The sequence below is a fragment of the Coffea arabica genome, chromosome 5c (assembly GCF_036785885.1).
Source record: "Coffea arabica cultivar ET-39 chromosome 5c, Coffea Arabica ET-39 HiFi, whole genome shotgun sequence".
Lineage (NCBI taxonomy): Eukaryota > Viridiplantae > Streptophyta > Magnoliopsida > Gentianales > Rubiaceae > Coffea > Coffea arabica.
The window spans coordinates 39,806,552-39,828,481 of NC_092319.1; the positions used below are offsets into that span (position 1 = coordinate 39,806,552).

At 41.2% G+C, this 21,930-nt stretch overlaps 3 protein-coding genes across 3 annotated transcripts; 2 read left to right on the forward strand and 1 right to left on the reverse strand.

Annotated features, from left to right (window-relative positions):
* Positions 1-7,937: 7,937 nt before the first annotated feature.
* LOC113689434 (homeobox-leucine zipper protein PROTODERMAL FACTOR 2-like) lies at positions 7,938-15,600 on the reverse strand. The gene is made up of 13 exons (XM_027207204.1): positions 15,526-15,600; positions 13,173-13,342; positions 12,929-13,046; positions 12,605-12,793; positions 12,037-12,486; positions 11,815-11,919; positions 11,009-11,183; positions 10,525-10,837; positions 10,208-10,437; positions 9,815-9,876; positions 9,287-9,376; positions 8,261-8,382; positions 7,938-8,007 (listed from the first exon to the last, which is right to left on the reverse strand). The coding sequence occupies exons 1-13, from the start codon at positions 15,598-15,600 to the stop codon at positions 7,938-7,940; spliced, it is 2,169 nt and encodes a 722-aa protein (XP_027063005.1).
* A 1,116-nt stretch (positions 15,601-16,716) lies between these two features.
* On the forward strand, positions 16,717-17,688 carry LOC113689435 (uncharacterized). The gene has a single exon (XM_027207205.2). The coding sequence runs from the start codon at positions 16,717-16,719 to the stop codon at positions 17,686-17,688; it is 972 nt and encodes a 323-aa protein (XP_027063006.2).
* Positions 17,689-19,662: 1,974 nt separating this feature from the next.
* LOC140007339 (uncharacterized) lies at positions 19,663-20,268 on the forward strand. Its single transcript, XM_072050073.1, has one exon. The coding sequence runs from the start codon at positions 19,663-19,665 to the stop codon at positions 20,266-20,268; it is 606 nt and encodes a 201-aa protein (XP_071906174.1).
* Positions 20,269-21,930: the final 1,662 nt, after the last annotated feature.

Genomic DNA, 21,930 nt, shown 5'->3' on the forward strand with positions numbered 1-21,930 from the left:
TAATGCTCGACTTGTCCTAAACCAAGTCAACAAAGTAAAGAAACCTCCAAGTCAACAAAGAAAAGGTACCTGTCAAAGATGCTTGCATCTGCAATAGTGTTGACAACCATGTCTAGATGACCAATTAGTCCATTTAAAAACAGAAAAAGGAAAATTATATCAGGGAACCAATGACAGTTCTCTCTCTCTCTCTCTCTATATATATATATTTGGGATAAGCTCAACAATTGAATAAATAAGACAACTTCCTCATGCCATCCAAAGCTAGTAGTTGCCAAAAAAGCTATTAGCACTACTGGTGTAATGTGTGTCTATGTATATTTGTGCAAACGTGAGGGAAAGCATGTAGTAACAAAAGAAGGGTATATTAATCAAAGAGAGGGTGGAGTATGGTTACGATTCTTTAATTGCAGTATAAAAGGTTACCACGAGCCCCAACTATTCGAGCCTCGGTCAAATAATAGAGGTTTGACAAGTGGGATGATTGACAAGCACCATGTAGCTAAAAATCACCCCCTTCCACTCCTAAGAAGCCAAAAGGTGGATCACGGGATTAATACATTCCTAACACTACGAGCTTTGTGCTTGCTCGGATAGAATTTACTGAGAATCCTTAAAATGAAGCTGATAGTTTTCCACTACTAAAGTCATCTCCCAGTAATATTCCCTACATTTCCCTTTTGTTTTTAGTTTCCAACAATACAATTTCCCTTGCACTACAAAGAAGAGTAGAAAGCCATAATGCATTAGCAAAGGCAAAAAATGAAAAAAAAAAAACAAATTCCAAATGCAGCAGGACCAGTGACATACCTCTTCACACCCTGAATCCATCATTACTCTAATGGATCGAGCAACAATATTTGTAGCTGCAATATGAAAGTATCTTTAGTTTTGTAGGCAAGTAAAAGGTGATGTTTCAAGTGATATTGAAGTAGCAGAATGAAAACACTGATTCACATGTGCAAGCAATCACATCACTAATCAACTTTTAAGCATATAATAGCGATGTGCTACACTATTTCTATCGTTGACTAAAAATGGTCGGGAGTAGGGAGTTGAGATATGCTTGTGACAGCTAAATGAAAGGTAAGGTGCGACTAAATCAAGTTCAGTTCATCCCAGATTTAGGGACCTGCAAAGGGGGTTTGGCGGGAAGGGAATGGTAAGCAGAGCAAGTACATTCTAAAACTTTGGTCTCTAAAAAAAAAAATAAAAAGAGATAAGGCAATTAGATGTGCTAGCCTAACTACAAAGGGTAATCAATACATATTCTTTAGACATAGAAAACCAAAAAGTAATACATAATCCCACACTTCTCCCAAGAAGCAGATCCCTAACTGTAGTGGTTGGTATAAACGGCAACATAACAACTCTAGCCCAAAACACAAAGAGGAAAAAAGCAACAAAGAACAATAGAGTTTAAATTTTTTGAGGCACACACCATAGTTTTTTTCAGAACATAATCTACACACCAAAGGGTGGGTCCCAAAATAGCACAAATCCAGCTTCCTTGGAATTTTTATTTCACGCATGGCAGTTATAGGGAACTACAAGAAAAAAAATCTGAATTTAGTGGTTGCTTCAATTATGAATGTTCTGAAAAGAGCAAGCATAACCATTTATCCACTAAGGAAATTAAAATGTCACAAGCTAAGAAAATAAGAAAATGAGTAGAATAACAATATCCCTTCTTTTTCATTGTCCATGCGTATCTTCTCTAGGGCAACTTCTTCTCCAGCTTTCCTTTCTTTGGCCATATATGCTTGGCTGGAAATTTGAGAGGAAAAAGAAAAATTATGGACTAAAAAGAAAAAAATATAAAATTAAAAGAAAAGAAAAAGGGAAGCTAAGCATTCCAGAATGATCTGATAACAAAAATACAAACAATAATCAAAATTCATGTAACCATCTAAAGGGCAAAAGAGAACTCAAATCAAAGAGAACAGAACTCAAATCGAAGAGGGGAAGATGATGAGATGGATAGAAACATACCAAAATCTTTTGATACAACGAGATGGGGAGGAGCGAAAGCAGAAACAGGAGAATTACAGAAGTAGGAATGGGAGAGAAGATAGATGAAGTTTGAGCACTACCGCAAAAATGTCCTTTAGTCACACACTTAATATGACATTTTTCTAGAAGTGTCACAACAGAAAGTTAATGTAACATGCAATAGGGAACGTCATTAAAGTGACAAAGAAAATGACGAGTACGACGTTGTATCACTCTAGCTTGTCCGAATAGAAGTTAAAAGTGAAAAACAAAACCGGGAAAGAGAATGGCGCTACACTTCAGCGCCATTTTTTTTGGGGAAAATTTCTTACTACCGAATGAACTTTACTCTTTGCTCATCCTAATTCTCTCTCCTAAACCTTCAATCACATTAACTCTCTGTAAAAAGCCACCTTCACCCCTCTCACAACCGAATCCCTTGTTTCTTTCTTTTTCTTCCACCCGATTTTTAATTCTCCCCAATTTGAAAACAAACATGTGAAGGACTTGTTCTCCTACTTACAACAACATCTGAAGGAAGATTACTACTAGGTAACCTACATTTTAGACAAAATTGATAGCTTTTTTTTATTACTTTATTTCTTCTCCGGGGACTGCATGGGAAATGAGGCAGGAGCAAGGTGGGTGACGGAGGGGGTTCCCAAGCAGTGCTAGAAGGACATGGACGTGGTTGAAGTGCCCATTTTTTTGTTCATAAGAGACGGAGAAATTTTTGGGAGATATGTGGGATCTGGCAAGGGAGAACTAATCGGTGAAATTCTTAGATACCAAGGAGTTCGAGTGACTTAGGTCAAAAGAATAAACTGGAAGATTCACTAGCAAATTACACAATTCAATTGGTTGTGTGAAACTTTGTAACATAAAAGCAAAAGGGATATAGCTTATTTATTTATTTATTTTTCTGTTTATATAACTGCGGCCCTTACTCTAGTTACTTATTTCATGTGTACTGGTTGTATCTTTGTATAAAATTTGCAAAAGCTTTGATAGTAGATGTACTGGTTGATTCGTATTAGTAAACAAAATGCATCATCATGTAAGAGGAAAAGATGATGCTTTGTCCTGCCAGTGGTGCTCGATTTTTAGGTTGTTATTGTTGTATAATTATTGTGTTATTAGATGCAAGTCTTTAAGTTGTGAGGCTGGTGCCTCATTTATAAGCTAGCCTACAGAATTTCATAGAAGAAGAAAACATAATGCGATCTTTTTTTCCTCTCTTTTTGTAATAATCGGGTATATTGTAACATCCTGAAGAGCGTAAATATGACAGAAACCAAGCTTTGCAAGATTTTGGAGGGACATGGGATACTTATTTTACCAGAAGGCCCACTCAGGTGCATTTCCTATGATAAACTTCCATCATACAGCCTGAATCTCTAACTAAGTTTTTCATGGATGCATGCCTTGTCATCTTCTGAATTGAAGCCTATCCAATAGGTTACTTGAGAGATGATATATAACATGTCACAACAACTTCTGCCAAAACAAACAATTCTGATAACTGTCCGTGCAACCTTTTTATGGGTTTAATTGCTAGTAGCTCCAGCTGAAGCAGATTTGCTGTCAGCTAACGGGAAAAGTGTTACTATATTACTGTCTTAGTTTGGCCTTTTTTTTCCTGTCACAAATATAAGCCTCATTTCTTGAGAACTAATTTATGCTATAGACATATGTTTGCTAAATCCAGTCAAATGCTTTCATGGACAATTCCCTCTCCCTTGATATTGGATATTTTGATTATACAATTTGCTGTCGTATGCAAGATCATGATATTCATCTTTTGATTTGGCAAAACCTATAAAGCATATCTAAGAGGTAGACATTGAAATTGTTATAATTGGCGATACTAATATTGATATCTTTGTTTTAGATTGAAGAATTATTGTTGAGGTGTCAACCTGGTTTTTGACTTGTTAGCATTTGCATTATTGGTATTGAACTTGATATAGAATGCTCTGCCCGTAGGATTCTAATGCAAAGTGCATCTTACATACATAGCATATATCAAGTGGTGACTAAGTCAAGCTTATTCCATCAATGCAGTTTCAAGTTTGTAGTGGCCATCATCTTCAATTCCATTTAGCGAGCATTGATCGTTGATTCCCTTTCCACTTGGAGCAAATTGGAGTTGTTGGTAACCAAAATTATACATTAAGTTTCTGCTACTCTTAGGTTACCAATACATTAAAGTTCGTGGCAGTTATTTTCAATTGGATAGAACTTCTATTGCTAATTAGTTGGGTTGCTAATATTTTGTCCAAGTTCTCTATCTCAAATTGATATTGGCTACATTATTGGACTAATTTTGAATTCCATAGACTGTTGTTCTTTTGTGCCTACCATCTGTTCAATAGTTTGTGTCTAACAATCTGGAATTGAACTTTTGCTGTCTTTCCTTTTGATATCATTCTATTTTGATACTTTTGGATTAGTTCTTATTACTCAAAAGTCTAGAACACCTGGATATGTGAACATTCTATTTTGATATGTCTAGAATACTTGGATTAGTTCTTACATTCTGTTTTGCTACTTGGATTAGTTTTCTTATCTAAGTAAATGTTTGATGTAAAAATCAGTAATATTTTAGGTATAATTATCTTGTAGATGCTAATGAACCTTCCTTTTTTTTTATATATAATTAGAATCTATGTGAACATGGATAAAAGATGGATGAGTATGTCATGATCAAGTGATGAGTATAAAGCTGGTTTAGAAGATTTTCTTGATTTTGCATTTACGAATGGAAGTATAGGGGAGATGATTTTATGCCCATGCATTAGGTGTGGGAATGAGGTATTTGTCACCAGAGAGCAGGCCAAATCACACTTGATATGGAAATGGTTTATTAAGGGATATACTCAATGGTTAGCTCATGGAGAGCTATCTTCGAATTTGCACCATACATCTTCACATGGCTTATCAAATGAAGTTCCACCACTCAATCCTATAGATGATATGCAGGGGTTGTTACAAGATGCATTAGGAGTTCTAAACCAGGACCTAGATATGAGAGAAAGATTAGAAACAGAACAGCTGAATAATGAAGCAGAAAAATTCACCAATTTAATAAATGATTCGAAGCAGCCCCTTCATCCAGATTGCCCGCAATTCTCTAAACTATCTTTTCTGGTCCGTTTGTTACCTATTAAATGTCTCAGCAAAATGCCCGATTCTGTATTTAATATACTTCTTGATTTGTTGAGGCAAGCACTCCCAGAAGGTGTAAATCTACCCAATTCTTATTATAAAGCAAAAATAATAATAATGAAAGAACTAGGACTTGGATATGAAAAATATGATGCCTGTCCTAATGATTGCACATTGTATTGGGGAAAAGATGAATCAAAGATAAAATGTGACACTTGTAAACATCTACGGTGGGTGCCAACAAAGGATGATTCTACTGGTGAAAAAAGAAAAGTTCCTCACAAGGTTTTTGCTTGGTTATGGAACAAAGCGCTGCGATGTCAAAAATGGAGCGAAGAATTCAGCAACTAGAATCAATTCAACAAGGAAGATCACAAGGACAAAATTCACCAACTCAGCAAAGATCTACTTCACAGTCTTCAAATGCGATTCTTCGGCCGATAAAGATAATAAATAGTTCAATTATGACTTTCTTTAGATGCTGCGTTCACAAATGCTTTTCGTGAACATGTTTGCAATTGCTATATGTTACTTAATTGTTGAAATTCTTGTTTTGGATATCATTATTGATTGTAATGAACTGCACTTGGTTTTGGTACTTGTTATGGCTATCATTTTGGGTTGGTTCTTGTGGTACTATGTATTGAATATCTGTTCAAGATTTGCTCTCTTATATATGGTTATATGCTTTAAAAATTTGTTTTCAAGGCTGGGGATAAAGTTATAATAAGAAGCATGGTTGATTCGAACAAAATTTATGTTGTTGGAGTGGTTAGAAATTTGGATCCAACAGCTGAAGTTGGCGACACAGCTTTGGGATCACATTGGTGTGAAATCCATGTGAATGTGTCTGTGGAGAATGATGAAGAGCTAATGAGGCCTTATCATAATTTTCGTAAGATTGGAGATGCAATTGGAGTAGCTATTGCTTGGCCAATAAACCTGGTAATCTTTTTATCTTATCTTTATCATTTGTTTAACTTAGTTTTTATTTATTTTCTAACATTAAAACTTTAAAGAAGAGTTGTAGATGTGATTTGTAACTCCTATTTCTTGGTTTATGACACTTGTAGGTGACTCTTGAAGAAAACTAAAGGATCCTTGGGTCAAATGGCTATTTTTTGAAGACATTATCAAGGCATTTTTTGTTGAGCTCTTGTTGAACTATTGCTTCTTTGATATGTATTGGCAATGCTACTGCAATACTCATAACTGTTGAAAAATTTCTGAATTAGCATGTAATTTGTTGACATAGCAGCCATGTAAGTTGCTTGGATGATGTACTTTTGCACCAGTTTGGCTGATTGTATTGCATTAACTACTATGAAAACGTAAATCACTTTGGTTTTCTTTTATAAGGCGATACATTGTGCAGGCAGAATGAAATGTGATTTCTACTTTTGGGTATAAAAATCCGGATGGTATACAGGGCTAATGTAATATGATGTATTGACACTTAAAAGTGTCACCACTTCAATTTTTGCGGTCCATAATATTCACAAAATTTCATGTTAACAAGTGTCAGAACAACCTAATCTAATTACACCATAAAAGTGTCATAATATTTCGTTCTACTTATACTGCAAATGTGTCATAATATCTTATTATACTTACATGATAGAAGCGTCAAGATAGATCCAATACATGACAGTTAAGAGTATCACTTTAGATTCATATAACCTTAAGTTTTCTCTAGCATTTCTTGTCATTTGAAAGTGTCATTAAAATGATAAATAATGACGTTTACAAATGCCAATAGAACTATAAATTATGACTCGAAAAACTGTCATAAAACTTATAGTGACGCTGAAATGGACGACGTTTCTAGCAGAGCGTCATTATAGATGAAACGTCATTACATCGAGCTATAATGACGCTTTTAAATGTCATAAAAGGACATTTTTGTAATAGTAGAGGAAGAGAAGCGCTAAAAGCAGTGAATCAGAGGAACATTGAACTGGAAATATTATTGGTCAGATAATTACAATAAGGATATTGCTATTTAGGAGACAAAAAAGAAACACATTTAACGTACCAGTATATGGCCATCTGCCACAACATGAAATGAAACAAGCTAGCAAGTCACAAATATAGGACTTCTTGCTAGCAAAGTTTCAAATGACAGAAGAACTTTTTTTGTTACAATAAGTAGGCTACTTTGCAGTTATACATAAATAGGTCAGATAATTACAATAAGGATATTGCTGTTTAGGAGACAAAAAAGAAACACACTTGTCGTACCAGTATATGGCCATCTGCCACAACATGAAATCAAACAAGCTAGCAAGTCACAAATATAGGACTTCTTGCTAGCAAAGTTTCAAAGGACGGAAGAACTTTTTTTGTTGCAATAAGTAGGCTACTTTGCAGTTATACATAAATAGATAAATTTTTTTTGAATTACGTTTAATAAGGCTAAAAAAACACTACACTATGACCTTCCCACAAAGGGGACAAGCACTACGCACGGCATCAGTTTGAAAAAGCACAAGTCAGGGTTCTTTTTTGATGAATAAAATCTTCAAGTCCGATTAAAGATAGAGATAACTGGATGCATTTTTCCCCATTTCAAGTCAGAGCTTATAGTGAAGCTAGAATGCAAAGATAAGGCAGTATCCCCATTTCAGTATCATTTGTGAACATTGTTGTACCTAATAAGAGCATATACTACCAAAGTTTTAGGACTCACTAAAATTTAGTACATAATCCCATATTCATCTCAAGAATCACTTCTCAAACCAGTAAAGAGGAAAGCATTGAAAGAGCAAGAAAATGGTTCACATCATTGACGAACATAAGCTACATAGCAGACCTTTCCAGTTAAAACCAGCTAAACTCACAACAGACCTAAAACACAAAAAATGGTTTAAAAGAGGAAAGCATGCAGGCTAGTTTCGCAAAACAGATGACGGATGCGATCGTTAAAAAAAAAGAAAGAAAAAGCTTACAACGAAGGAAAACAGCAACAGCCGGGATAGGATTCGGACCACTCAAACCCAGAGAGCGAGACAGCAGAGAGTCGATGCTCCTTGCACTGTAAACAGCATGTACCCAAGACGACCACATATTTTCGATCATCGAGAACCTAGAAAAAAAAAACCTTCTGCCTAAGCGGCAGAGCAACATTGCCAGTGGAAAAGAAAGAGAAGTTAGTGGGAAGAAAGCAAAAGCAACAGAACCAGAAAAATAGGGAAACAGGGGCACATGGGAAGCATATGAAACCTACATCAGATACCTCAACAGTATTCTATACCAGGGTTCAAAACCTCTGCCTAAGCGGCAGAGCAATATTGCCGCGCCAGACAAGAGGGAGTTTTCTGGGGAAAAAACTAACGAAGAATGAGGGAGCTTTCTGGGGAAAAAAATAAAAAATATAGCAAAGGAGAATAATCAGAAAAAACAAAGACATGTTATAAATCTGGGGAAACAAAGAAAAGCCCTAAACCAAAGTCCTAAAACCTGAGATGGAAATGATGCCGACCACACGTTCTCGAGGATTCCAGCACCAGCTTCTCAAATCTTCATCTTCTTCTTTTAATTCAATTTGCTTGTGGCGCTAAAACTAAGAGCAAGGAAGCTGCAAACTTACAACCCTAAGCCAACGAATGGAAGCCAGGAGGGAAAGCCAGAAAAACAGAAGGGAAGAAGTGGCGGTATAATCTTCTTGAAAAAAGGAAGGTAGGAGGAACGAAGCGGCCGAGAGATTCTTGTGTTTTATGTAGCTAACCCTAAGCCGAGAAAGAAAAAAGAACAATAAAAATGGACACACGAAGCGCATCGCGCGAAGAAGATGGGGTGATCCACGTACGCAACACGTGAAAGGACGACGAAAATTCTAACTGAATGGTGTTGGCACGTTATCTACTTATGTTGATAATAGCACTCTATCCTGGCTGGTATTTGCACCCTACAAGAATGAGAGATGTCATTACTTTTCCTTGCATCATTTTAACTTACATATACATACACATACGCACGCGTATATACACACAAATATATATGTATATATATGTATAATAAATTCACTTAGGAATAATTAAACATTTTAGTTTTTAAAAATAAAAGGAGAAAGTACTTCTAAAAATTTAAAATTTAATTGCACAGAGAACTATGGCATCATACTCACCTGCAACAAGTAGACACAGCTACCGGATTCATTATCACTAGTTATTTGCATCATTTCTTGGATATTTCCACCATCAAAGAGAATATCCCACTGTAATAAAGAAAATTTCAAAATGGAAAAGGGTACATGGGGAGACTTATGAACAACAAAAAGGTGAAAAGCAAATAGCTGTATTCTCCTATTTTAACATGGTGGCTTTTTCTTAAACTCATTGAGAGATCAAGCATTATGACTTCACAATCACATCACCAAATTTTCTATTGAATTGAATTGAATTAATTATATAACATGTAACCAATTGGATTAGAACAAAAATAAAAGCAATACATGGGATAATGAACTAGTTTAAGTGATCTAAAGTATACCCACCTAAAATTATGTGTAGGAGTACTTAATTTCAGTATTGATTAATAAGAAAGGATGCCAAAACTTTTCTAGTAAGTTGATAGAAAGCATTAAATTAAACTATAAAGATTAAAATTAAAATTAAGCAAATCTAAAAAGAAAAAAAATCAATACAATTAATACCTGAGTTCGAGTACTCGTGTCACGTAGGTAGTCGAATGCTGACTTTTCAGATATCCAAAGCCCTATGGAAGTTGTAGCACTTAAGGTAATTCTCGAAGACTTTCCGCGATCATTTCCACTCTTTTTTATCATAATCCTTATTTGATCATTCTCATTTTCAGTTAGATTCGAAACACGCATATGCAGTTGAGGAAGTTACACCGCCATAAAAATCAAGCATCATCTTTTCAGACAGCTTTAGGATATTCTTTCTTCCTTCTGGACTTATAACCACTGCACATATATATATATATTTTTTTTGTTTGGCTAACCCCGTTCACGGGGAGGGACACCACCCTCGCTTTTATTCATAGGAAACTGACATACAAAAAAGAGACCATTTTGCAAAGATGCCTGCACTAGGGGTTCGAAATCTCCGAAAAGAACGCATCCCTATACTATCGAGTCCAATTTCTCTTCGGGTCAACCTCGGCCAGTCACTCCAATGCTCATAGAGTTTGACAGCATGGTGAGGGTGGGCTACCCCGACATTAGCCAAAATATCTGCCACCTTGTTTGTCTCTCTGAAACAGTGGGAAAGCCTAGCCGGATCACCAGCCAACTTCCATATTTGCTGGACCTCTCTGCAGATGTGCCAAGGACAGTGAAACCGTCGTTGAAGGATCCCAACCAAGATTAAAGAGTCTAACTAAATGCTAATATTTGCAAACCCCTTTTGAGCACATATCCAAAGTCCCGTAAGCAGAGCAAGGGTTAGAGCAAGGGTTTCAGCATGAAGACTAGACGTCACCCCAAAGAAAGCCGAGAAACCCACCAAGGGGCGCCTCGACGGATCCCATAACACCCCTCCACCACCACATGCCCCTGGATTACCCTTGGAGCAGCCATCCGTATTCAAGGTTAGCTCCCCCATTACTCCTGGCTTCCAACAAACAAGCTTGAATCCAAACCGCCACCCTGACTGAGACGACCAGTCACACAATTGTAAGAATGACTGAGCCCCAACATACTGCTTGAACTGCCCTTCTAGCAGCAGTCTAGAATAAGAAATTAACTATTATGCTGCACATTAAAATAAGAAACTATAATTAACTATTATGCTGAACTAATGTGATATTGCTATTTAAAACAATTCAATCACAAGTGTTCGTGATTTTAGTTACAAAATAGCTTTCATGTGCAATTTATAATTACCAGAATCATTATAAAGGGAGAAATTCATCTGCATTGCAGTTGCAAGATGTTCACATTGTCTAGTCAATGTTGAAATCCATCGAGGAGCTCCAAATGCAAAACCTGACTCAACAAAGGGCTTTCCTAAATACTGAACACTTTCAGCTTGCACTTGTACATGTTCAATCCATATAACCTAATAAAAACACACAAACTTGTTAGTTTACAAACTTATATGAGCATAATCATTTTGTTCTAAGTATTTTTAATCAAAAACATATATTTAGGAGAAATACTCTTTCATAGCAAGGTCATGTATTTTGAAGTCACCTTGTTAATATGGAGTGATGTTGATAAATTGCCTACTTAAACGACATCACTGAGTATCATAGAGTTTATATATAGTGATTGGTAAGCCACATGGTCCATGAGAAAGGCCACAGATCGACTATGGCTTACCTAAAAATTTACCATAAAGTACTTTGCTATATAGAGTAAAGAAATTTTATTGGCAGTTACCTTGGAGCAATTATTTGGTAGTCCTTGAATTATACAACCGGATGGTCTTCACTGGCACTTTCCTAATGGTCCTGGAGAGAAAGAATTGTTCAAAACAATCCCCCATGTACCTTCACCTAGTTGTTTACAGCATCTTAGAAATAAGTCTCCCGAGTTGGAATAGTTGGTGTGAGGGCTTGATATTCAGCTGTCATCTGTAATTCCAATTACATACAAGTCATTTATTGTTCATGAAATGAACTATTAAATAATATAGTTTTGGGATACAATGATTGATTAAGTGCTAACAAGATAGAGAACTCTAATACCATTAGCAAAGTTCCATTGCAGCTTCCAAACTCAGACCCTTCTGTTATCACCTCTACAACTAAAGCTCTTGAAACAATGTTAGCGATTACAGCTAACCATTTATCCTATAAATCAAAAAGGAAAACAAATAGTTTTTAAATAGTGTTTATATAATTCAAATCTGTCACATTATCAATTTAAGACCAAAAGAAGAAAATATTAATTGTAGTAAAAATACTTACCGTATCCATGAAAATCTTCGCTAGATTTGCATGATTCATCTTGACTATATCGTTTCCCTTGGATGCTTCAACATTAAATCCAGCTAGTTTTGGCCAAACTCCTCCGGGGAACATATCATAGTAAGCACCTTGATTCAGCAGATAGCTCTTATCATCAATGATTGGAATCCATAGAGGATATTCAATTTCAGCCATCCTGATAAGCTTCTCCGTAGCTGAATTCACAAGCATAGTAGCTGTTGTCTTATCAATGATGGTCTGTCCAGATAATGACCTAATTAATTCTTCCCCAACAACTGTCTCTTTAGTGAAATTTTGTTGCCATTCTCTGGATGCAATCATAGCCTCAAGATTAGCAGAGCTACTTGGACCAACTGAAGAGGAACCAACATTGTTATTGGCATATTTCTTGCCAGCGTATTTGGCCATTAGGTCTGTCAAACGGGCAACCTGGAAAAGAAAACAAAGTTCAAGTATTAGTAATAATTGATAAATGCTAAAAAAAAAGATGTAATGATGGATAAATGCTTAAGTTAAGAAATTTGACAAATTAGTTGAATTTTAGTACCTTTTCTTTAAGCCAAATATTCTCCACCCTCAACTGGTGTCGATCAAGAGAATCATTACTTGTAGCTTGAGACTTAGCACAAGTCAAACAACAAGCATTGGTAAGAGCTGCTTTAAACTTTATGTTCTCGTCACCAAGCTTTTCATTCTCAAGCTTGAGATGTGCATTTCTCGCACGTTTTGTGTGTGCCTACAAGAAACCTTAAAGTCATCAACGTTCACAACAAGCAAATATTCACTGACTATAGTGTGACGAAGGTTTTCGAGATTCCATAAAACAGTCGAAATTTATTATGGAAAGTATAAAATATAATTAGTTAATTACTTCATTTTGCATACGCTTATTTTGGAACCAGTACTTCACTTGCTTTGGATCCAATCCTAAGTCGCGGGCAAGTTGTACCCTTTGCGGTTTCTTCGGCTTAGGACATTGTTTGAAAAACCTAAAAATTCGAGAAAAAAGAATGGGTTTAGACACACAAAAAATGCTAAATTTTGTTGAATGTTTCTATACTTCAGGTCAAGAATTATGTAGCAATTGGTAAATTTAAGAATTTTCAAGAGCTTACTGTTCCATTTCATGAATTTGTTGAGGGGTGTGGCGATGGTAGCCTTTTCTATTATGGCCATCTTGGTTATCTTCGCCAGATTTGTGGGCATCTTCATCGTCTGGAATGCCATGATCAGATGCATATGACATCACATCAGCTGGGGGAATATTACTATTTCCAGGATTAGCCTGAAAAGAGTAGCAAAAGATGTTAAGATTAAAATCTTGATAGCCTGAAAACAGTAGCAAAAGATATTAAGATTAAAATCTTGATTCTTTTGATATAGAAATGAATCACATGATTGATTCTTACAATAATTAAAGGTGTTTGAAAAAGAAAATAAGAGTATGGTTTAAAAAATTAGAACTAAAACTAATTTCCAATACCTTATTTTGATTGACTACAAATTAGATTTATATGTCTTTGTTTGTTCAAAGTACATAGATGTTAAGTCTGATATATATGGAATGACTTAATAGATGTTTGTGAATTACTCACCAAATTCTGTACATTCTAAAATATCTTATGTTTCGTTGGCAATAGTCCCAAGCTGAATTGCAAGAATTTAGCACCACTTTTGTTCCTCAGTTATATTAATATCTTTTTCCAAGTTTCTTATTAATTTAAGAAATTATAAATTCCAAGTTTTCAAATGAATACTTTAGAGAAATGATATGATACTTATCAAAATTTTTGAATGATGTTGAAGAAGTAATGAAGGCTAAGACATCTAACAATTTTTTTTGGCCTTCTTATCTAGTACATATACCAAAAAACTAAAGATTGAAAGACAAAGCAATGACTTCCTTTTTCCCGTATGAAAACTCTATAAGATGTTTCTTTCTATAAACAGACAAGACATTAATTATGCTACTAACATTTAAAAGATGAAAAAAACTTTTTTTTTTAAAAAGGCTAAAGACATGAACCACTACTAAAAATGACGCAAAAATGATATTCAATGGAGTTTTTGATGAAATGAAACTGAAAAAAGTTTTCTAGAGTTGACCTGTCCAGCAAAAATCCCAGAAGAAGATGCTAATTGTCCCACATTCTCATTTCCTTCAATGACTAACGGATGTCATCCAATCATAATTGTTCTCGTCATTTCAAACTCACAAAAGCCTACAAAATCTTGTACAAATAGATAATTGTGTTAGGAATTGGTTAATTGTGATTATTAGTTTTCTTATCATGTTTTTTTACTTTTACAGTGCAACTCTTATCCATATATTTTTTTTCTTTTGTTTTAGTTTTTTTTAATCACAAATGATAAGAGAAATCTTACTTGGATGAGTTTATTAGATAAAAATAGCACATTCTCAATTTTTTGCTTTCTATGGAAAATAGGATGTGTTTTCTTAGAGTTCTAGTACCAACTCACCAGAAAAATAAGCCAAAGTCCAATGTTAGAGTTACTAAAGTTTTTTTTTTTTAAGTGTAAGTGGGAGGTCATGAATCAGAGACCTCTCATTTACACTCTCTTCTTTTCTACCATCCAATCCATCCATTTCCCCTAGAGTTAGAGTTAATAAAGTTCAATGTATAAACAAGTCACCAGGCAAGAAAAAAAAAATGGTTAAGTGCATATCAAAGCATATCAAAGATCTCCATCCCTATGAGTAAGGTAGTTTTCTCTTCACTATATTAAGGTATAAATGGATTTTGATATACAACCACAAAAATGTCTCTTTCAAGGAACTATCAAATCTAGAAGGATAGAGTGTCTCTAATCCCCTTTTTTGTCAGTGCTAAAAAAAATTGCTTAAGAATAGCTGCTTTTTGGACAAAAATTTCACAATTCTTTTATGCAAAGAGTGATGCTAGAGGGAGATTACAATACATAAGAATTTAAACAAAGAAAGAATTGTAGTATAGAGCACGGATCAGACCTGAAGGGAAGAAAAAAGCAAGGTGGAAGTTGAGCACGGATCAGACCTTAGCTGGCTAGCTGAAATTGTGAGCGTCTAGAGAGAGGGTGCCAAGGACAGTACATAAAGTGAAATTACTATAACCCAAACAAACTGAAGTAAAAAGACAAGTCAAATAGGTGAGTGTGTAGAACGGATGAATGGATAATAAATAAATTGAAATTACAACAATCCCAACAAACAAAAGGAAAGAGGAAAGTCAAGAAGGATACAGGATTTACGTGCCCAGAAGATAACTATGAAATATATGTAATGGACACGCCAAATCATCCAATGTTTGTACAAGCCAAGGACCATAAAGCTTATTAAGTCCTATTTGGTAAATAAGCTAATCTTAAATAGAAATTCTCTATGATATTATCTAGTAATTAATGGATAAGTGAATAAGTTAAACATCTTTTGTTTAGATTTGCAAACTTTTCTTGTTTCACCTCGACTACCTTTCCTTTCTTCACCTTATTTACCCTGCTTAATTTCTTTCTCCTTTTATATTTTAGCTCTTGCAGAGGCCCCATCCTGGATCGGGACACGTGGAAGCGCAGGTGTGACCGAGTTGGGCCTCGACGTCAGGCCCCTGGCAGCCGCCCAGGGCTGCGCCACCACTAGAGCTCCAAAAGGACCTGGGGGCCATCCCGCAGAGGTCGGGGGAAATCCCCCTGAGTGCGAGATATGGACTATTCTGGGCAGGTCCCGGAACGTACGGAGGTCGGACTCCTTCAGCAGGTATGAAAGGTAACTCACACCAAGGGGAGAAGGGTACGCTCACTATTGGCAAGAACGACTCTCGACTGTTTACTCCCGTGAACTTGACTCACCGGAAAACTAATTTGACCGTCGGAGTGCCCTCGGGGACAATCTCGGGGCCCCCCTTTGTTAGTTTACTCTTGTTTGTCTCGCAGGTTTGGAACCAGCTCGTCCATCAGCACGCCGAACTCATCCGATCAGCTCGGTCCGGGGAAGCTCAGCGCTTCTTCAGTTGGCGCCGTCTGTGGGAATCGAAGGTAATCTAGATTGTGGTGATGGCGAGAACACGGTCCAAGCGAACAATAGAGAACACCGACCCTGGAGCCGGCGAAGGATCCCAGCGAATGGGGGCCGAGGCAGCTCGGAGCGCCGGAGGCTCAGCTCTCTCAGGGGAGCGGAGGCAGCAGATCTTCCAATTCGTGACGGAGAACCTCCCCATGCTGGAAGACATAATTCGGCAGGCGAAGGAGAGAGAAGGGGCTGGAGGCGCGCAGACCTCCAAGGCGAAGAGGAAGGAGAAGAAATCACCCCCCGACCCCTCGGAGGATGAGTCGCGGGACCGGCCTCCCAGAAGAAAACGGCCGCGGACTCCCCCTCGTCCATGGGCCGGTGGTCGGAGACAACGAGAGATACTCCCGCGACCGGACCGCGGGGAGCAGCCCAAGAGACCCTTCCCCAAGAAAACCTACGCGGAACGGGTTCGAGCGTTCTCCCGCTCGATCTGTTTGAAGCCGGCCGCGTGACTCCCCTCAGTGGAAACCTGTCCGAGATGAACTCGAACAGATCCTGCGGCCGCAACTGTACGATGACAATTACATGACCTCGCCTTTTATCAAAAAATAGAGAACTACCCGCTACCCCGGAGGTTCAAGATCCCGACCATTGAGATGTATGATGCCTCGACCGACCCGGAGGACCATCTCTCGGTCTTCCTGACGCACATGCGCCTACAAACCGCGGCGGACGAGATCCGCTGCAAAACTTTCCCCATGTTCTTGAAGGGGAAAGCTCGGATTTGGTTCCAGGGCCTGGCTCCGGGGACCATCCGGAGTTTTCCCGAGCTGGCCAGGCAGTTTGTCGCTCAGTTCATCTCTTCCAAAACCTATGCAAAGAACGCGACCCACCTGATGGCAATTAGGCAGAGGTCCGATGAGTCACTAAGGAACTTCATGACCCGTTTCAACACGGAAAGCTTGCAGATCAGGGACAAGGACGAAAAAGTGGTCATGGCTGCCTTTGTGAACGGGCTCAGGGTGGAAGACCTCTTCTACAAGTTGGCCGAGCAGCCTCCCGCAAATCTGGAAGAGTTCTTAATCCGGGCGCAGGCGGCCGCCAATGTCGAGGAGGTGGCCCGCCTGAAAAAAAAATCAGATCGGGGGTTCGGATATCGGAGGGGACAAGAAAACCCCCCCGAGAACAAGGATGGCCCGGCAAAGAAGAACGTGTTTGACCGGCTCATGAGGGAAAAGGCCCCTGCTCCGCCACCCCTCCCGGAGAAGGGCTACACCCCCCTGACACGGCCTAGAGTCCAAATCTTGGCTGTTATGGAGGCGGAAGGCATGGGAGATCGGCCACCCAAGATGGGGACGCCTCGGAACAAAAGAAACCAGGACCGGTACTGCGCCTTTCACCGCGACGTGGGACACGACACGGAAGGATGCTGGGCACTGCGGAAGGAGATCGAAAATCTGATCCAACACAGTTTCCTGGGACGGTTCGTGCAGCAAGGTCGCCCCGGCCAGGAGCACGGGCGCACCTATCGCGGAGATCGGGGTGAATGCCAGCGGCGCGACCGCCCCGAGCTGCGTGACGCGCCCGGGGGCCACTCCCCCGACCAGAACACCCAAAATCTAGTTTGAGTGATAAACACCATCGTCGGGGGTCCCACCGGGGGAGACAGCCACACAACTCGGAAGAACAGTCGACCTCCCTTCGAGGGGGATGACTCCCTGAAGCGTCTGCGCATGGATGAGGAGATCACATTCGGACCCAGGGACGCTGTACCCCTAGCGTCCGGGAACCACGAGGCCATCGTGATAGACATTATCACTAACAACTATCGGGTGAAAAAGGTGTACGTCGACCAAGGAAATGCAGTTGATATTATGTTCTATCGGGTGTTCAAGGAGCTCGGCTTGGAGGACAGGCAGCTGACCCCGGTTCGAACACCCCTGATGGGCTTTACCGGACCGCCTATCAACCCGGAAGGCATGATCACCTTGATGGTCACGGTAGGGCAGGCCCCCAAATGCCGGACCATCCCAGTTAATTTCGTGGTAGTCAAGCAGCCATCCCAGTACAATGTGTTCTTGGGTCGGCCTGCCTTGAACGCCCTCCGAGCTATACCCTCCACGCTCCACCTTAGCGTCAAATTTCCCACCCCGGGAGGGATAGCCGAGGTGCGCGGTGATCCTGAGGTAGCCAGAGTGTGTTACTTGGCCATGTTTCGGGGGCAGGAGAAGCTGGTCGCCCAAACGGCCTGCTTGGAGCCCTACATCCCAGGGGAGGAGGCTCGGCAGCTGGGCACCCAGGACGAGGTCTAGGAGTTCCCTCTGAGGGAAGATCGGCCTGACCAGGTAATCCGCATCAGCAAGCTGCTGCCCCCTGAGAAGAAGAAGGATTTGAAGGCCCTATTGAGGGAATACTCCCAGGTCTTCGCCTGGTCAGTTGAGGACATGCCCGAGATCCCGACCGACCTTGCAGTCCACCACCTCAAAGTGGATCCCCGCTTCAAGCCAGTGAAGCAGAAAAAGAGGAGTTTCGCCCCAGAAAAGAATGAGGTGATCAAGAAGGAGGTCGGGAAACTGCTGGAGTCCCAGATCATCCTAGAGGTCTACTACCCGACCTGGTTAGCCAATCCGGTGCTGGTAAAGAAGGAGGACCAGACCTGGAGGATATGCGTGGATTTCACGGATCTCAACAAAGTTTGCCCAAATGACTGCTTTCCTCTACCGAGAATCGACAGGTTAGTAGATTCTACTGTGGGATTTGTTATTTTGTGCTTTCTGGATGCCTTTAAGGGGTACCACCAGATAGAGATGGCTGAGTAGGACCGGGAAATGACCTTCTTCATCACAGAGGAAGGAACCTACTGCTACCGGATTATGCCATTTGGCTTGAAGAACGCAGGAGCTACTTACCAGCACTTGGTCAACAAACTGTTCCAGAATCAGATCGGCAGAAGCATGGAGGTCTACGTGGATGATATGATCGTCAAGAGCCGAACTGATCAGCAGCTCGTCCCCGACCTGAAGAAAATCTTGGGCATCCTGTGGGAGAGCCGGATGCGGCTGAATCCGAAGAAATGTACTTTCGGGGTCAGGTCGGGAAGGTTCCTGGGATTCCTGGTGTCTCGGGACGGGATCCGGGCCAACCCGGATAAGCTCCAAATTATCATGGACATACCTCCCCCAAGGAGCGTGAAGGAGGTCCAGCGGCTCACAGGAAGGATGGCCGCCCTGAACAGATTCCTCTCGTGGTCCGCGGTCCTGGGGCTGCCCTTCTTCTGCATCCTAAAAGCGCCTAAAGACTTCCAATGGACCGAGAAGTGCCAGAAAGCCTTCGCCGACCTGAAGACATACTTAGCAGACCTACTCACTCTAACCGTCCCGGAGCAGGGGGAGACCCTGTTCCTATACCTGTCTGCTTGCAATGAAACCGTTAGCGCGGTCTTGGTGCGGGAGGACAGGGGGGTTCAGAGACCGATATATTATGTCAGCCGTGCTCTACAAGGACCGGAGACGCGGTACACGCCGGCTGAAAAACTGGTCCTGGCTTTGGTGCACGCTGCCCGAAAACTCTGACCTTATTTCCAGGCCCACAGTATCGTTGTCATGACCGACCAGCCCCTACGGCAGATACTCACCAATCCCGAGGTTTCGGGCAGAATGACCAAATGGGCCGTCGAACTGGCCGAATATGACATCGGCTATCAGTCTCGCACAGCCATCAAGGCCCAAGCCTTGGCAGACTTCCTTGCTGAGGGGGCCAGCTTGACCCTAACCGAGCTAAACCCTCTGCGCGAGGATGGACGGCCGAAGGAGCCATGGGCACTGTTCGTAGACGGGGCCTCCAGCAAGGAAGGAAGCGGAGCAGGTCTGCTGCTCATCTCGCCAACTGGGGAAGAGCTGACCTATGCTCTCCGGTTTGACTTCCCCGCATCTAACAATGAGGCTGAGTATGAGACCCTATTGATGGGGTTGCAGATAGCCCACCAGATGGGTATAACCGCAATCAAAGTTCGGAGCGACTCTCAACTCGTCGTCCTCCAAGTTCGCGGGGAATACGAGACCAAGGAGGAGATCATGAAGAAATATCTGATCAAGGTGCAGGAGGCAATAGCCCTGTTTGATACCTTTGAAATCGAGCGGGTGCCAAGATCGCAAAACAAGCGTGCAGCGCCCTGTCAAAACTGGCATCCTCCTCGTTTGCGCACTTGAAGAAGGAAGTTTTGGTAGAGGTGATCAAGCAGAAAAGTATTGACTAGGTCCAGATCCTGGCTATAGACAGCTCGGCCACCTGAATGACTCCCCTAGTAAACTTCCTCAGTTCGGGTGCACTCCCTGAGAACAAAACCGAGACTCGCCGGATCTAGCTCGGAGCTGCCAAGTACGCCTACGCTGAGGGAACACTCTACAGGAGGTCATACTTATCTCCCTGGCTAAAGTGCGTGACTCCAGAAGAGAGCGACTATGTCCTCCGAGAAGTTCACGAGAGTCTATGCGCAGCACACGTGGGGTCTCGGGTACTGGCCAAAATGTGCCTCCTTCTAGGCAACTACTGGCCCACGATGTTCCAAGACGCCATGGCCCTGGTTCAGAGATGCCGAACCTGCCAGGTGCACGCCCCATTACGCCATCAGCCAGCTCGGGAAATGGTCCCCATCCACAACCCCTGGCCCTTCGCTCAGTGGGGGATAGATCTCCTGGGTCCTTTCACTAGCCCCGGGAAGGTATGAGCACCTCGTGGTAGCCATCGACTATTTCACGAAGTGGATGGAAGCAGAGCCTCTGACCACTATCTCTGGGAGAGCAATCCAAAAATTCTTCTGGAGGAGCATAGTCTGCCGCTTCGGGATTCCGCACGTTTTAATATCCGACAACGGGCGCCAGTTCGCAGAAAACACCTTCAAGAGCTGGTACGCCGAGCTCGGGATCAATCAGCACATCACATCGGTCGGCCATCCCCAGGCCAACGGCCAGGTGGGAAATGCAAACCGAACCATTCTCCAAGGACTGAAGACTAGGCTGGAATTGGCCCAGTTTAACTGGCTAGAAGAACTCCTTAATGTCCTCTGGGCTTACCGTACTACGCCCAGGACGGCCACCCAGGAGACCCTGTTCTCTCTGACTTACGGGGTAGAGGCGGTGGTACCTGCGGAGATCGGCCTCCCCTCGCCTCGGACACAAAACTTCGTTGCGTCATCCAACGAGGAAAAGCTGAGGTATAGCTTGGACATGCTGGAGGCTAAGCGTGAGGAAGCGGCGATACGGATGGCTAAAGTATAAAAGCCAGCTCGCTCGCTATCACAACGCAAAAGTAAGGAACGTGCAGTATCGGCGGGGAGACCTGGTCCTAAGGAAGAACTCGGTCAGCCGTGCTCATAGCTCCAACAAGCTCGATCCGAATTGGGAGGAACCTTACAAGGTCCTAGAGGCAAGCCGAGCCGGTTACTGCAAGCTTGCGAAACTAGATGGAACAGAGGTACCCCGCACTTGGCACTTCCCGAATCTGCGACTATTCGTAAGGTAGGTTAGATCAGGGTGTTTGACTGTCTGTTCTTCAAAATCTGAATTTCAATTGTATAACTCAATAAATGTTCGTCAACTTTAAATTCATTGTGATTGTTTGCCTTTTAAGTTCAACTCATACACTAGCACACTCAGCGCCCCCACGCTAAGTATCCTAGTGGAGGGCTGGGGGGTTGGACGCCTTTGTGAAGTTAGGTGATGCTCGACCCCAAGAGGTCGGCACGGGTAAAAACTTTCAAGTGGATACTCGACCCCAAGAGGTCGGCACGGCCGAGAACTTGGAAGTCGGAATGTTCAAACGCTCGACCCAGGAGGTCGGCGGACGCTTTTAAGTGATGAGTTGGACGCCTT

Excerpts from the sequence above, each read along its gene's own strand:
- LOC113689435 (XM_027207205.2), top strand. The coding sequence starts at position 16,717 with ATGTATGATGCCTCGACCGACCCGGAGGACCATCTCTCGGTCTTCCTG.
- LOC113689434 (XM_027207204.1), bottom strand. The coding sequence starts at position 15,600 with ATGGGGCCTCTGCAAGAGCTAAAATATAAAAGGAGAAAGAAATTAAGC. Across the intron at positions 11,920-12,036 it reads CGAAGATTTTCATGGATACG|GATAAATGGTTAGCTGTAAT; the intron begins GTAAGTATTTTT and ends TTTGATTTATAG. Across the intron at positions 9,877-10,207 it reads ATTTCGAACCCCTAGTGCAG|GGCTTTGGATATCTGAAAAG; the intron begins GCATCTTTGCAA and ends CAACTTCCATAG.
- LOC140007339 (XM_072050073.1), top strand. The coding sequence starts at position 19,663 with ATGACCGACCAGCCCCTACGGCAGATACTCACCAATCCCGAGGTTTCG.